The following is a 15,886-nucleotide window of genomic DNA, read 5'->3' as shown; positions in this document are numbered from 1 at the left end:
AACTTTTCTGCAAAGCCATATTCTTTCTAAAGTTCAGTGCTATTGTAAATATTTTTTTGCATATGAGGGACATATCCCTCTGACTTTGACTTTTCTTCTATATATATGCCCAACACTGTTTATCACTGGGCTAAATGGGACAAACAAGTTAGTAACATAAAAATATCATTCCTAAATGCCTTCCAGAATGACTGTACTAATTCATAGTTCCACCAATAGTGAATTAGTGTGCCTGTCTTACCACAAATCTTCCAATATTTATTCATTCTAAACACATTGATTTTGTATCTAAATTGTTCACTCTATTTTTGTAATCACCAGATCTCTTGTTTATTTAAGAACGCTTTATCCAATCACAGAAGTACATAGTACATTCAACCATTTGTTAATATTTTATGTTATGACTTCTTGTATTTAAGCTATTTATCCAAATAGAAGCTCATTGTAGCATATGATGCAATAGGTTGGCATAACTATTTTTTTGTCAAACTATTTTCCAATTTTCTCAGAAGTTTTTGTAAAAACAACAACAATTTAGTAATTTGTGTTGAGTTTGTTAAATATCAGGCTGCTGTTTTTGATTATTTCAAGATTTGATTACTTAGTTTATTCTTTTCCATTGATTAACTTTTCTATTTTTTAAACAGTATTAAATAAGTTTTGATAATAACATCTCATCTTTCATGAGAAGGTAAGATTTGAGAGACATAGTAGATATTTTAAAGTAATTTTAATGATTGTTAATTGGAAAAAGAGTTGAGACTTGTTCTAATAACTTAGTTTAGCTGCTATGAACAATGGGTAGAGCTGTAAAGAGCCAAACCTAAGAAAGGAAAAAAAAACTCCTAACAAACTAAAGCTGGCCAAAAGCAGAAAGGGTTTCTTTTGGGAGCTAGTAGAATCTTCCTTATTGGAGATCTTTAAGCAAAGACTAGCTGATCACTTTGTGACCAGGATTTTTGCTCAGGAATGGATTGAACTAGAAGGATTCTATGACCATGTAGACTCTGAATGTTCTGTAAGGAACATTGAGTTTCATTTTAGGAAACTGATATTGGAGATGTTTTTAGGACATCAGGTATTCAGAAGGTAGAAATCAGTACTGGATTTCTGTACTGGAATACAGTACTGGAATTCAAGAGAGAGATTAGAACTAGATATATAGATTTGGAAACCATCTGGATAGAGATGATAATTGAATTAATAGGATTTGAGGAGATCGATAAGAAAGATGGTATAGAAAAGAAGAAAAGTTCAGGACAAAGACTTAGACAATACCCTTAATTTATAGGAAGGAGAGAGATGATGATCTAGTAAATGAGATTGAGAAGAAGTAGCCAGATAAATAGAAAGAAAATCAGGATAGAGCCATGTTCTGAAAGAAGAGGGTGTTCTCAGTATAGAATCTGAGAATCTGGGTTTAAATTTCATCTCTACCCACCAAGGTGATCTGGGAAAAGCTCTCAGCTTTTTGGGTCTCAGTTTCCTCATTTGTAAAATGAGAGAGTTGGTTCCTTTGGTCCCTTTCAGCTCTAAATCTATGATCATTTTGTTAAATGGTCTTGATTTTCTTAGTATATAAGGAGAAAGATTTTGATCCCATTTGCCAAAAGTTACTACAAAAGTGACTTAATAACTTTTACCTAAGGCAAAATTGATACAAAAATAGTAAGTAATGAGCATAGTCACTGGACTCGTATAGGGGAGAATAAGGACTGGCACCCTGGAGTTTTGATTTGAAGTTCAGGACTTCTGTTACAATCTACTTCTTTAGTGGAAAAAAGAACTAAGAGGACAATAAATAGAGATAACTAGGAGATAAAGCAGGTAAAGGGTTAATAAAGAATTAGAGAAATGAGAGACAAGGGGGATCATCATGTTGGTCCCTCTGAGCTGCTACCTTATGGAAAATAAGATCACAGCTTTCTTTGGATCAATCATAATACCACCACTCCTAAGTTATTGGGAGTTTGGAAACTCTATTATCCCTCTAAGGACTTGACTTGGTTATGGATTTTGAAGGAGAAGAACTTTTAAATTAAGAAGTCAGTGAGCATTGGGGAAGCAAAGAAAAGTGAAAATAGAAATTGATGGAAATGTTCTGAAGAAACTCATGTTTGAATGTGCCAATAACAACATGCAAACAACTATAGACATATAAAATATATGGCTGATAAACTGGAGGTCATCTCAGAAGAAAGAGACTAGCATTGAAGGAATCTGAGAAAGGCCTCTTGTAGAAGAGATTTGCCTGAGATTTGAAAGAATTCAAGAAAGTCAGGAGACTATAAAATGAATATTTAAAAGTGTTATCTATTTAGGATTTTTAGATGTCCAAAACTGCATAATGGAAAAAATCCCTTTAGCTCTCTGGACCTCAACTTTCTTATATGTAGAATGAGGAAGATTGGACTGGCTAACCATTAAAGTTTCCTAAGTTGTATGGGGCTTTTTAAACAAAGTGATTATCTACAAATTTTATGTAGAGTTTGGAAATTGTGCTGATTGTTCTTAAGGAGTGGGTATTGTCTTAAGACCTCAAAAGATGGAGAAAGGAGATAGTGGGAATTATTTTGTGAACTGTTTATGGCATAAACCCGATAAATGTATGATTATGTAGAGCAGTGGTCCTCAGAATTTTTAAATAGGGGCCAGTTTACTGTCCCTCAGACTGCTGGAGGGCTGGACTATAGTAAAAACAAAAACTCACACTCTGGCTCCACCCCTCAGCCCATTTGCCATAACCTGGCGGGCTGCATAAACATCCTCAGCGGGCACATCTGGCCCACAGGCTGTAGTTTTGAGAACCCCTGATGTAGAGAGTTCTCTAGTGGAGCAAAAATTCTGAAACATTCTGTCAAGTTGGAATGGCTTCTAGGGTCAGGGATGTAGTGTGTAAGTTGTGTAAGGGTCAAACTAAGCTAAGTTTGGAGCAGTTAGTTCATCAGCAGAAGGTTAGATACTGGATGATGTATTTTGGGGAATTTTTGGTCCATAACTGCTCAGAATTTTTCTACTACAGGTATAGAGGGGTTGGGATCTGTGCTGGAGAACTCACAGACATGGAACAACTCCTTTTTTGCTGTTGAATTCAAGACAGTGTCTCCAACCCATTAAGCATGGATGTCTCTCAAGGATCTTTCCTGTATCCACTTCTTATTTCTTCTTGCATTTACTCTTGGTGATCATACCAGTTTCCATTAGTTCAATTAGCATTCCTACTCAGATGAGTCTATCCCAAATTTCCTAGTTAACTTGTCTCACACTGTCAGCTACTTACTAGACATTTACTTCTTGCTGTTTCATAGACATATACAAAATGGAACTCATCCTGTCCCCTATACTTCTAAATTATTCCAAATTTTTTGATTATTTTTGAGAAAACCATTATTTCCTCACTCAACTGTCATAATTGACCTACTCTGGTTGTCAACCTAGTCACTTTTACCTAATAATATCTCCCCTATTAGTTCCCTTCTCTCCACTCATATGACCATCCCACTAATTCATGTATTCATCACATCTCCCCTGAACTATTGCAATAGCTTTGTAATTGGCTGTTTCCAATGTCTCTATCCTCCAGTATATCTTCCTATGTCAAAGGTCTTTGTACAGCACAGGCCCAACAATGTTATTCTCACATATAAAAGTCTGTTGAGATTCTCTATTGCCTCTAGGTCAAAAATCCAAAGTTTATCATTTGAAGCCCTCCACAATCTTGCTCCAGTCTCCTTCCTCAATTTTCTTTACATTACTCCCCTTCACAACATTTTGTTAGACCCCATATTCAGCATTCTACTGTCCCCCACAATACTTCTTTGAATCCCTTGCTTTCTTCACTGCTTAGTTCTTGGGGACCCATTCCTGATCTACCAGCTGGTCATTCATCCTTTTCACTTTAGTTCTCATTTATTCCACTGTGTCCACGTTGAATCTTCCAGTGGAGAATAAGCTCCTTGAAGACAAAGACAGTTTTTTCTTCTTGGCCATTGTTTCCCTAGGGAATAACAATGACTTACATATAGTAAATGCTTAATTGTTAAACTGAATCATCCTGTCTATATCTGAGGATGGTTGTGAGAATCACACAAAATAACGTACTTAAAAATCCTTAAGAGTGAACTATAATTATTCTTGCATTCTATGTCTTTCCCCCTTAAGCATAATAAATATTGGGGAAAGGGTAAGGAGGGAAAGGAAACCAGATTCTCAGGTTTTGTGCATAGCTAGTTTTCTGAAGCTGTTTTTTTTTAAACAAATATACAGATCTGAGATGATAAATTGTCACAGCAGAGAAGTAGATGGGATTTCCAAGACAGCCAAATCTTATTCCTTTAAATGATTTGGCGCAGAACTTTAAAAAAAAAGAAACGAGTCCTGAAAGACAGCACAACTTTAATACTCAAGTCATAAACAACTTGTTACAATACATATTATTATGAAAAAGGGAGCTTAAAAAAATACCTGATCATTGGAATGAAGAAGTCAAGATTAAAAATAAAGAATAACTAGAGACATTTTATAATTACTAAGAAATATTGTGCGATACTTTAATTTACTATGGCAAATACAAAAATTGAATAGTTTATTAACAACAAATATATAAAAATGTAACTACATGAACTTACTAGGGAATTGAAAATTAACAAAATAGAACAGCAGTGTTATTTTTTTTTTAAATGAGGTATTATTACACTGTAAACTAAAACCAGAGAGAGCATAAATAAATAAAGGCAATGTGTAATTTAATGATTAAAACAGCTGTATTTTTCATTTTCATAATAGACACAAATTTTCCAGTTAATTGTTGGTATAAGTGATTAAAAACAACAGGTTTAAATATTTCTAAAGTGACATAGCTATTGATGTATATAGACACATCATTAAACGTGCACAAGAAACCATAAATCATTTTTATCAAATAAGAGCTTTGTTTACATCTTAAACATTTAAACCTGATTACTTACATATAATTCTTTTGTGCTTATTAGTTATTATCAACCTACTTTAAACACCTCCCAGTCTAGCTCAGGCAGCATGACAGAGAAGAGATTTTATTTGCACACGGATTAACAAACTAAACCAGTTAGTTTGCTACCTTTTTCTAGCCTCTATATTTTCTTAGTAAAGATACTATTCACTACAGATCACTTAAGATCCCCAAAGTATTTCAGAGCCCACTTTGAGAAGGAGAGATAAGTACATACACAGGTCCTCCCTTTCCTCCAAACACTGGTTGCTTTAAAAACCCAGAAGAATGAGTTTATTCATTTCTTCACTCATGCTGAATTCTGCTGCTGGGGGTATAACAAGAAGATAGCAAAACTCAGAAAAAGATGGGGAAAGTGTACCTAAAAAGAGTATTTGCTGGTAATAAATGCTGGCATCATTTATTGTTATTGCAACAATAACAGCTTCTGAATTGTCAGAAGAAATTATAGGAATGTTTCCAGGAAATAAATCTTAATTTAAGAAAAAAATCTGTCACAGACTAAGAAAACTGCTTCACTTTTACTAATGCAAAAATGCATCAGTAGCTATGAAATGAAATTCAGCTCTTTCCCTTATGTACTGCTTTGAACTTTTGTATTTTTTATACTTAAAATTTATTGAGGGGGAATGAATATTTTGGTCCAAATATCAAAACTATACTAAATCTTGCTTGATGATATGTTCATACAATTTTGCCCTATATTTCAGCCTATTTTTTCCGAAAGTTAGTTCCAGTAGTACTGGCCATTAAAAACAACACCAGACATAAGTCCAAGCCATCAATCAAAATTTCAAAGGAAAAGTCCTTTCATTTCGTACCCTTTTAGGATTTATTTCATACACAACTAATTTGATTAGATTTCACTTTCTGACCTACAGGTTTTTTTCAAAACATGATGGCCACACAAATCAGAAAGCCTTCAAAGTAACTAGTTTTCTGCTAATTTCAATAGGTACATACCTTAATATTTAACCATAATACTTAAATGCATATATCTTAAGCCCAGTTAGTCTGAAAAGTTGTATTCCTGTACAATCATCCCTGTTGATTTGTAAAAGCTGTATACACATCTAAAGCCCTGAATTTATTTAGTAAAAAATAAATCTTTAGCAACAAATAGCACTATTAAAAACTCCACCCCCCAGCAATTATTTACATGCTTTTCAACAATCGGCTTAATCCTTATAGAACTAAAGCCAGAATATTAAAAACACTGTAAATTTCCATTGCGATTAAAATTGTTCAGTTCTGTATGAAAATATGGCTACAGGCCTTATATTAATGGTGTTGTAGCTTTATGCTTTGCTACTGTGTGTTAATAACACATAATCTGCCACATTCTAGAAATGCATTAAATATTGCACTTCAATCCCCTAGTGGCACATGTGACATAATTATGGAGACTGGTAAAGTGCTATAAAAAGAGATCCTAAAAAAAAATCCTATTGTTACCTATTGACTACCCCACCTCCCTGTGCCAAAGTTTCTGTAATTTTTGAAAAGTCTATGTAGATTAAATGTATTTCACATTTAATAATCCAAAAAGTTAGCATTTGAAAATTGTTTAGCTTATTGTAGTGCTGAAGACAGAAGCATGAAAAGGTTAAAGGCACAATGAGAAGAGAGTGGATGCTACATATAAAAATACTTTATTTCAAGTCCAAAGTTACTCCAGCCCAAAACCTTCTGAATTTGAAATCCCAATGATCAGTTTCTGCTTTAATTCCTTTTTATTTTTGTAAGGAGGCAGGCAAAGCTGGTTGAAGCAGGTATGAGCCACAGGTAACCTAGAAAAAAGATAAACTTTAAATAATCCATTAAAAAAAATAAAAAGCCAAAATATGAAAATGCAGAGAAACTTTACTTGAGATCAATAGCAATTGGGAAGAAACTTTTTGGTGAAGGCTATAGTGGACTAGAGTATGATTAACAACTTTATAATTCATTTGTCAATTATTAAAAAAGTGTTTGAATTCCACAGTATTCTTGCCAATTGGAACCCTTTGCCGATTTTCAGTTTTCAGTGACATGCTCTGGAAGATGTAAACACCAGCCCCCAGCCCACTGAAGAAGTGGTTCAATCTTTCCTTGTGTCTCAGAATACTGAAGGACAGAGCTGCTGAGGGTGAACCTCACACTGCTGACTGCCCTGAATGCCCCCATTTCCTCCCTCCCCACATAGTGTAAGCAAATATTCTATTAAAGTTAGGTGATGATACCAAGCCTTCCAGATTTCCTGAGGAAATCTTGAATTTTAGATAGGTGTATTGAGCAAATTTTGGAGGCATCTGATACATTCAACTTTTACATAATCTTGCTTTCAAAGACCATAAACTTTGTCTTCCTTCTGGAGTTCTTAATTTAACAAGTTTTCTCATGTTTCTTTGCTGATGATGCATTTCTTTATTTAGTGTTTCTACAATTAATACTTCTTTCTCTTGTCAAGGGTTGATCATAGAAGTTTCCTGATCAATCATATAAGCATTCAGCAGGTGTGCAAATGCTTAAAATTTTTGCAAATGGAAAAAAAATTGAGGTTTCTCTTGATGTCTATCATTCTGTGGAATGTGTATAAATGTACCTCCTGAAAGATGGATCTCAGGGAGTATGAATGAATCAATAATGGCCTCCTCAGTGATGAACTGCTTTTGAGAGAAACCAATCTTTTGTAATGGACTGTAAATGGGAAGTTTTCTTTTTTCTTTATAATTTTTAGTGATATTTTCTGTTTCTTATGCCACAAAAATAATCTGTTATCCCTCTTCTTTCTTCTCCCTGAAAGCCATACCATGTGTCTACTAGGGTTTTTTAGGAGAAGAAAAGAAAGTTGGCACAACTGAAATACATTGAAAAACCTGAAATTTATCTGAAACCATATGAAGTATGGGGATTTTCTCCATGTAGGATTTCATTTGAATTCTTGATTTGAATTCACTTGATCTTCATAATTTCATTTACATTTATTTTTTATTTTTTGGTGTGTAGTTCTTTCCACTTACATTATTGTAGTCATTGTGTATATTGTTTTTTTGGCTCTAATTACTTCTTTTTGCATCAGTTCAGGTAGCTCTTTTCCATGATTCTTTGTCTTCATCATTCACATAATTTTTTATATTTCAGTAATATTCCATTATATTCCTGTACTACAATTTGTTGAGCCTTTCCCCAATTGGTTGGGCTTTAATTTGTTTGCTATTTTTAGTTATAACAAAGAATGCTCCTATAGTATGTGAAAAATTTTCCTTATTTTTAACTTATTTGGGTATAAGTTTAATAATGAAATATCTGATCATAAGGATATAGGTATTTTACTCTGAGTAATTTCAAGTTGCTTTCCAAAATGATCATGTTATTTCACAGCCTCACCAACAATATAGTAGTGTGCCTATCTTTCTACAACCCTTCCAACACCACTGCCATTTTTTGTCATTTTTGTAGGGTAAGGTGAAATCTCAGGGTTGTGGTGATTTGCATTTCTCTTACTAATCAGTGATTTGGAGCATTTTTTTTCTGCATGGTTGTGAATAATTTGTAATTCCTCTCTTAACAACTGTTTGTCCTTATCCTTTGACCTAAGTAGGAATTGTTCAGTTGTAAACTTGACATTTTTCTGTCTTTTTAAAGCAGTAGAACTTCTGCCTCGGGGCAGAAGTACATGGAAAGACTTCTGAAGTTTTCCCTCCCATGGCCCAAGAAGAGAGTCCTGAACCTCAGCTCCTGGCCCAGACTTGAAAGGCTATATTGTAACCTCTCTAACATAGATGGCAGATAAATAGAGGGGAAACATTTGAACAAGTAATGAAAATTCTTTAATTCCAGGATAAAGAAGCAATGAGAAAGAGGATTCTGGCCATCTGGGAAGAAGTAATCAAAATCAGGATATGGTGGGTGAGAGGGATTTGGACTTTGTCCTTTACCATTACTGTGAGTTATTTGGACATTTTAGGTCTGATCTGATAGAAGTTTTCTCTTTAGCAACATAAGGGTGTTCTCCTGGGGGCAAGCCAAACAGAGGGTAGGATCCTATGGATGAATGTGCCTGTAGGGTTTTTTAGAGAGAAAGAGGGATTTATTGGAAAGCTTCCTTCCTAACAACCCCGAACTCATTTTTCCTTTTGAGAGGAATCCAAACCACAGGGTGCTCTTACAAATGTGGAGCATATTAGGATCCTGGAGGAAGATAAGATTTACTGGAGAGGGAGGAAAATTTGTCTGCTAGATACTGAATGTCTGTTATGTCGTTTTACATTTTCAGTGGGGGGTGGAATAAGGGCTGTCTAAAAAGTTACATATACATTACCTCGTATTTTGATACAGGATATCTATGGAGACCTGGAGCTATATCCAAATTATAGTCTGAGATTTCTACAACCCTGGATACGAATATAACAGAGTACTATTTCTCTTTGGCTATTGCAACATTCCTTTCCCTCCCCCTTTCTTCTCCCTCTAAATTAGATCCAGTTCATATGACTCTAGAGTTTGAATGCTATTTTCAACTCAGTTCAAATATGTAAAGTATAATTATTGGAGTTCTGAGGAGCACCCTTTCTCTATCTTTCTGTTTCTATTTCTCTCTTTCTGTCTCAATTTCTCTGTGTGTGTGTAAACCCTAGGCTTTAAATAACCAATAAAGAACAGAATTAACTAGAGAGAAGTAGAAGTAATTTTAAGGAAGAAATCCTGAGAAAATTAAACTTAAACTCATATCCATTTCCAACATAATAAAAAATATAAGGCTTTAAAAGTTGTTCTTTATAAAAATTATTATTCATAGTCTCATGAATATATACCAATGGTGGTAACTTATAAAATCATATAGACCCAAATGTACCTCTTGATTAAAATTTTCAAAGCACTTTACATATATTATTTCATCTGAGACTCAGGCAGCACAAATAGAATTGTTTCAGTTTTACAGATGAGGAAAATGAGGCTCAGAAAGTTTTGGCTTTGCCCATGACTACACTGCCAGAAAGCACAGAGGCATGGCTTGAAACCAAAGTTTTTATTATTCCAAGCCTCATATTCTCCTAGGTCATGATGCTTACCTTCATAGACCAAGGAAGGTATAATAGCTTTAAAAAATTCTACTTTTCATCATCATCATAATAAATAATGTCCATAGTTTTCTCAAACTTAAAGATGTACATATAAGTACCACCTTAAAGTTTCCTAGCTTTCACATAACATCATAAAAACCATTATTAAATTTAGAACATAATTTAGAAATTAGATATTATATTTCAAAATCTTGTTATATGAGCCTGACTCTTCCTCCAATCCAATGTTGTGATAGAAAGGTGGCTCATGAGGATTGTGCTGGGGGACACAAGGAATAGCAGTCCCTGCCCAGCTGGAAAGGTTTTAAGTGCAGGTACAGGGGTAATCTGGATAACTGCTGTCTCTGAGAACAGAAGCTCATCACTGGAGGGATAGCCGCCAGGGGATTCTTTTTTGGCTACAGAAACTCATGAAAACTATCTATTTCACAGCTTTCCTGATTTTCTTATCACATTGGTGAGCTTCACCATTGACTATAAACCTTGTGTTAAGATCTAACAAATAATACTACGAAGGAACTAAAAAGGTTACACAAGATCTTTCAAGTAGGAAACCATAGAAGGGAATGCTGTATTAAAGTTAGAGGTGTTCTATCTCTTGACATTTCCATTTCATCCAAACAATATAAAGTTTCATGTTGCAACAACAGCATCAAGAATATCACAGAATTTGGAGAGTTCTGATAGTAGTTAAAACTCAATGTAGAGTAAGAGAGGACAAGTATAAAATGGGACAGGGCTGAGAAATGGCCTTATATATACATGTACCTACAACTCCCCAGAAACCTTTATGATTGGCTGGGTCAACCTTACATCTCTCAGAAGGAACAGATCCTCAGAGGCACTAAACTTCTCCATGGCTAGGGGTTTCACACTTACTACATTGTGACTATGAGTGTTTTAGTGGAACCTGTTACTTGGCAATGATATTTTTCAAGTTATACAAATGGATTATTACTGGCTTAATAAGTTTCTGTTGTTGTTGCTCAGAGATTTGTTGATATTCAGAATGTGCCAAATTGTCATAGTGACTTGTCATATGTGTTAATTATTAATTTTTGATATCTAGAAATGGATAGAAAAGAAGAAATGGAAGGCACAAGGAAAAAAAGAAAACATTTTCTGCCAAAAGGATGTATTTTACCAAGAAGTGTGTTCTTTTTTTTTTTTTAAAGACAGTGCTCCTTGTAAAATAAAACATACAAATAAAATTGAGAATTTACCAGTTAAAACTAAGTGGATGCCCATCAGTTGGAGAACAGCTGAATAAATTGTGGTATATGAATGCTATGGAATATTATTGTTCTATAAGAAATGACCAGCAGGATGTTTTTAGAGAAGCCTGGAGAAACTTACATAAACTGATGCTAAGTGAAATGAGCAGAACCAGGAGATCATTATATATTACAACAACAATATTATATGATGATCAATTCTGATGGAGATGACTCTTTCCAACAATGAGATGACTGAAGCCATCTCCAATAATCTTGTGATGAAGACAGACATCTACATCCAGAGAGAGAACTGTGGGAACTGAATGTGGATCACAACACAGTATTTTGCTTCCTCATTTTTTTCTTTTTTGATCTGATTTTTCTTGTCCAGCAAGATAATTGTGTAAATATGTAGACATATATTGGATTTAACATATATTTTAACACATTTAACATATGTTGGATTACCTGCCATCTTGGGGAGGGGATGAGGAGAAGGAGGGGAAAATTTAGAATACAAGGTTTTGCAAGGGTCAATATTGAAAAATTATCCATGCATATGTTTTCAAAAAAGCTTTAAACATAAAAAGAGAGAATTTACCAGTTAGTAGAAGTGTCATGTTTTGAAATCTTGAAATTCAAATCTGCCATTCCTCCCACAGGTACTCTGTCACTTCCTGTGGTAAAATGTAGTAATTTCTTTTGAAGATCAAGAGGAAACCCAAGCACAACATCCCAAAAGTATCTGTTCAAAATAAAATACAATTTTAAAAAGATTTTTAAAAACAAATCCAAACTGTTATCTTACGTTCTAGATTAAAATCAGCTTTAGGAAGGAAACAAATCCCTTTAAACAGAATAACTCTCTCGATTTGAAGTTATACTAATTAAGTAGTTCTATATATGAAGAAAATTTCTCTGGTAGAATTTAAAAGACTTCTAAATGGTCTAATTATGGGAGGTATCAAAATAATTTTCTCTTATGAAATCTAAGTTTTTAGTTATAATAGTATTACTAAAATTATTCATCCTAAACATATATAAATTATACACACATATAATTGCATGTTCTATGTCAAAATTGTACTTCAATCTTTATCAACTCATTTATTTTTCTGAAATTTACATTTTTGTCACCATTATCCTGAGGAACACCAAGTGCTTCTACTTTTAAAATGTGCATAATAGTATTTTTGTGCTAAGAAGACTCATATAAGCCTTTGTTATCTGAATGAGCATAAATGACTAAATATATTGCTTACTTCTTAAGTAAGCGGAAATAACTTACCGTATAGTAAGGTCAGTTTTCACGTAGCCATCATACTGAGTATTTCTCTGCAGAGCATGCATATCCAATTCAGGACTCCCACAGACCAGAATTTCTACCTCTTCTGGACGAAGCAGCTACCAATAATTAAAAATTAAAATAATTATTAATTAATCATAATAAAAAACCTTCGGACAATGGTTTAAAACAACTTAAATGTTTTCTCTTGGCACTTCCCGAGGAGGGGTTGCAATCTCTTAGATGGCACAATTCCTGCCCTCCAACCCTTCATGAAGTCCAATAAGAAGACCAAAAAGTTCATCCAGCACCAGTCTGACAAGTCAAGATCTAGAGAAAATGGCATGAAAAGAGGCATTGACAGCAGAATGTAAAGACGATTCAAGGGCCAGATCTTGATGCCCAATATTAGTTATGGAAGCAATTAGAAGACAAAACACATGTTACCAAGTGGATTCAGGAAGTTTTTGGTGTACAATGTCATAGAGCTAGAAGTGCTACTAATGTGCAACAAATCTTACTGTGCTGAGATTGCTTACAATGTTTCTTCTAAGAAATGGAAAGTCAGTGTTGAGAGAGCTAGTCATCAAGATCACCAATCCAAAGGCTAGACTGAGGAGTGAAGAAAATGTGTAAAAAACTTTGCACATTTTTATTTGTGTTAAATAAACACTCAAACTTCAAACAAAAGACCCAGAAATTGGAAATGTTTGGAAATCACAAGTGTAGCTTCTTATAATGAATAAAATGTTACACCAAGGAAGCATTTTCTCAACCTCAGTTTTAATAAATCTAATTCTTCTAAAGAATAACTTTTTTTAACTTTTGCCAATAAATTAATATCTTTCACATCATTAATAACTATGACATTTATGTAGTGTTTTATGGTTTATAAGTATTCAAGTTGAAAATACTGGGGCTCATCTGCTCCCCAGCAGCACTAATTTTACTTTTAAACCTATAAAATTATTATTATAGTAACCCAGATTTATGTAGAGCTTTAAGATTTACAAAGAATTTCCCTAGAGTAACTCCATAAGGTCAAATAGTTTCAGTTTTGTTTTTTATTTTTTGCTTTTTGTTTTTTGGGGGTTTGTTTTTTTTTTTTTGCATAGATTTGGGTATATCACACCAGGAATACAAATTTAAAAAGACAGCCCCTGCCCTTGAGAAGCTTATATTCTAGAAAGAAGAGATAACATATATTAAGCAATAGAAGTCAGGGAAGGATTTTCTGATCTGGAGAATTTTAGGGGCAATGAATTATTTTGGAATTCATTTTTGGAGAACATCTGCAATGTTCAGGGGATTGATGCAATCAGCACAATGTTACTCACAAAAAGGAATATGTGGTAAATTTCACCACCTAACAGTAATTTTTGCATTGGATCCTTTCAATAACAATGGTGAATACTTGATCATATTTATATAGATGGAAAAAACAGATGTATGGGGCTATTAGCTATTGATTCAGTGACCAAAAGGTAGCAAAGAGGTCCAAGATTTTTTTCCCCTTTAATTGGCATTTTCTCTCTCTCTTTTTAGCTACGGAAGGTCTCTCATTTCTTTCAGAATTGTGTCACTTTCAGTATGGGTTTCCTCTTTGTGTACTTCTAGTCCAGCTATATTTCCCTTCTTTGTCCTTTTAATTGTTCTTTCCAGTTCCTCTATAAGAAATCTAAAAATGTTTAATAAATAAAAGCCAGGTCTATGACGATAGAATCAAATTGATAATGGCTTCTCATTTGGGGAGTCAGAAATGAATCCTTAATTCATTTCAATTCAGCAAATTACCAAGCTTATACAATGTGATATTGTTTGCCTTTTGTTTTCAGAGACCAATGACATCACAGGCTACATCTTGACTTGCTTTGTGCACTGGAATTAAAAGAGGCAGCGTTATACAAAGTCATCACCCTCACGCTTTCTTCCAGAGTCATAGAAGTATAGTGACAGGGAAAAAAACAAGATGACTGGGGATAGCATGGGAGATGGTTGACCAAACTCTAAGAGCTCCACAGCTCTTGCTCTAGTCGTTTTTATGGCGGTGGGAATAAATTGTTCTCATTTGCCCTTTCTGCCAGGGAAATTCTTCACATGCTCTGGGGAGTCATCCCCCTAACTCATCGACAGATTTGAGGTCCATAGGTTACCTCAGCCTGGTTTATCCTGTCTGGTGAGACATTTTATCGGGGTGTGGCCAGTATGCATGCTATAGCTTCTTGAAGTCACAGGTGAGAGTTGGGTGAATCACATGGACACTAAAAGTAAATGAGAAGTCCTTAGAAAGGTCCTCCCTGAATACCTCAAACACTTCAATATGTATATAAACTGTAGGGCATGGAAGAAAGTCTTTTTCCTTGAGGAGTATCAATCTTTTCATAGAGACATGGCCTATATACATATGGAAAAACTAGAGAATGGCACAAGACGGGATATAGTCACTTCCTAAAGTGCCCAGAAGATGAAGACATTGTGTTATAAAAATCTCTGCAGATCTTTTTTCATATTTAAGTTGTTTATCCTTCCAATTTCATCTTTAAATGTACTTGGGATGACTTTGTTCAATTGATTTCTTTTTTTCTGCCTTTTGCTTTTCACTATTTTAAGGCGATATCTTCATCTACCATTCTTGTCCATTAGATTTTACAAATGAATTTATATTAAAAATTGGTGTTGCATTTGACTTCCATCTCTCTTTACATGGCAAACTGGTTAGGTTATGAAGGTGATTCATATACTTTTTTGGTCTTTTCACTAGGGAAACTAATCTACAATTGGGAAGCTTCTACAAGAAGTTGTTATAAATGGCATCAATATCCATCACTCCACGCATTTCCATTTTTCATTGTCAACTTAAATAGATAGATTGTATAGGCATAAGCCCTGTTATTTCATTAGTCTAGGGATCTCCCAGGTGAGGAAATTCCCTCTACAGTAGAGGTTGGCTCTTTCTCTTCAACTTATGGCTTTAGAGAGTTATTTAGAATACTGAGAGTTTAAGATCATATGGTGAGGATGGATCAGAGACAGGACTTAAATTCAGTGAGAAGAAATTGAGAAAGAAGTGAACAGAACCCAAGATATGGCTTTAGACTTATTCACTACTAAAGATATGACACAGATGATGGAGGAAAAGAGACCAAGAGCAGTGGCAGGAAAATCCAGAGGTGAGAGAGTGTTTAAGACTGTGAAAGGCTATAGAGACAAGAAGGATGGGGACTGAGATTTGGTACTTTGTAGATTGCTTGTAAGTTTGGAGAGGGAGGGTTCCATTGATTGAAAAAATGGGAAGCTGAATTGCAGGAACATAAGTGGGAGGTAAAAG

General features: G+C 34.4%; 1 protein-coding gene across 2 annotated transcripts in view; it reads right to left on the bottom strand.

The window, feature by feature from the left end:
- Positions 1-6,537: 6,537 nt before the first annotated feature.
- HECTD2 (HECT domain E3 ubiquitin protein ligase 2) overlaps positions 6,538-15,886 on the bottom strand; it is a 100,274-nt gene continuing 90,925 nt past the window's right edge. For both annotated transcript variants that reach the window (XM_074295857.1, XM_074295858.1), the window contains 3 exons: positions 12,562-12,677; positions 11,875-12,018; positions 6,538-6,780 (listed from right to left, as the gene is read on the bottom strand). In XM_074295857.1, the coding sequence (XP_074151958.1) occupies positions 6,660-6,780; positions 11,875-12,018; positions 12,562-12,677 (381 nt within the window). In that variant the 3' untranslated portion in view covers positions 6,538-6,659. The remainder of the gene's footprint in view (positions 6,781-11,874; positions 12,019-12,561; positions 12,678-15,886) is intronic.

This window comes from Sminthopsis crassicaudata, chromosome 2 (genome assembly GCF_048593235.1).
Source record: "Sminthopsis crassicaudata isolate SCR6 chromosome 2, ASM4859323v1, whole genome shotgun sequence".
Lineage (NCBI taxonomy): Eukaryota > Metazoa > Chordata > Mammalia > Dasyuromorphia > Dasyuridae > Sminthopsis > Sminthopsis crassicaudata.
The sequence above is the reverse complement of the archived record's forward strand: the minus strand, read 5'-3'. Positions and strand labels throughout refer to the sequence as shown.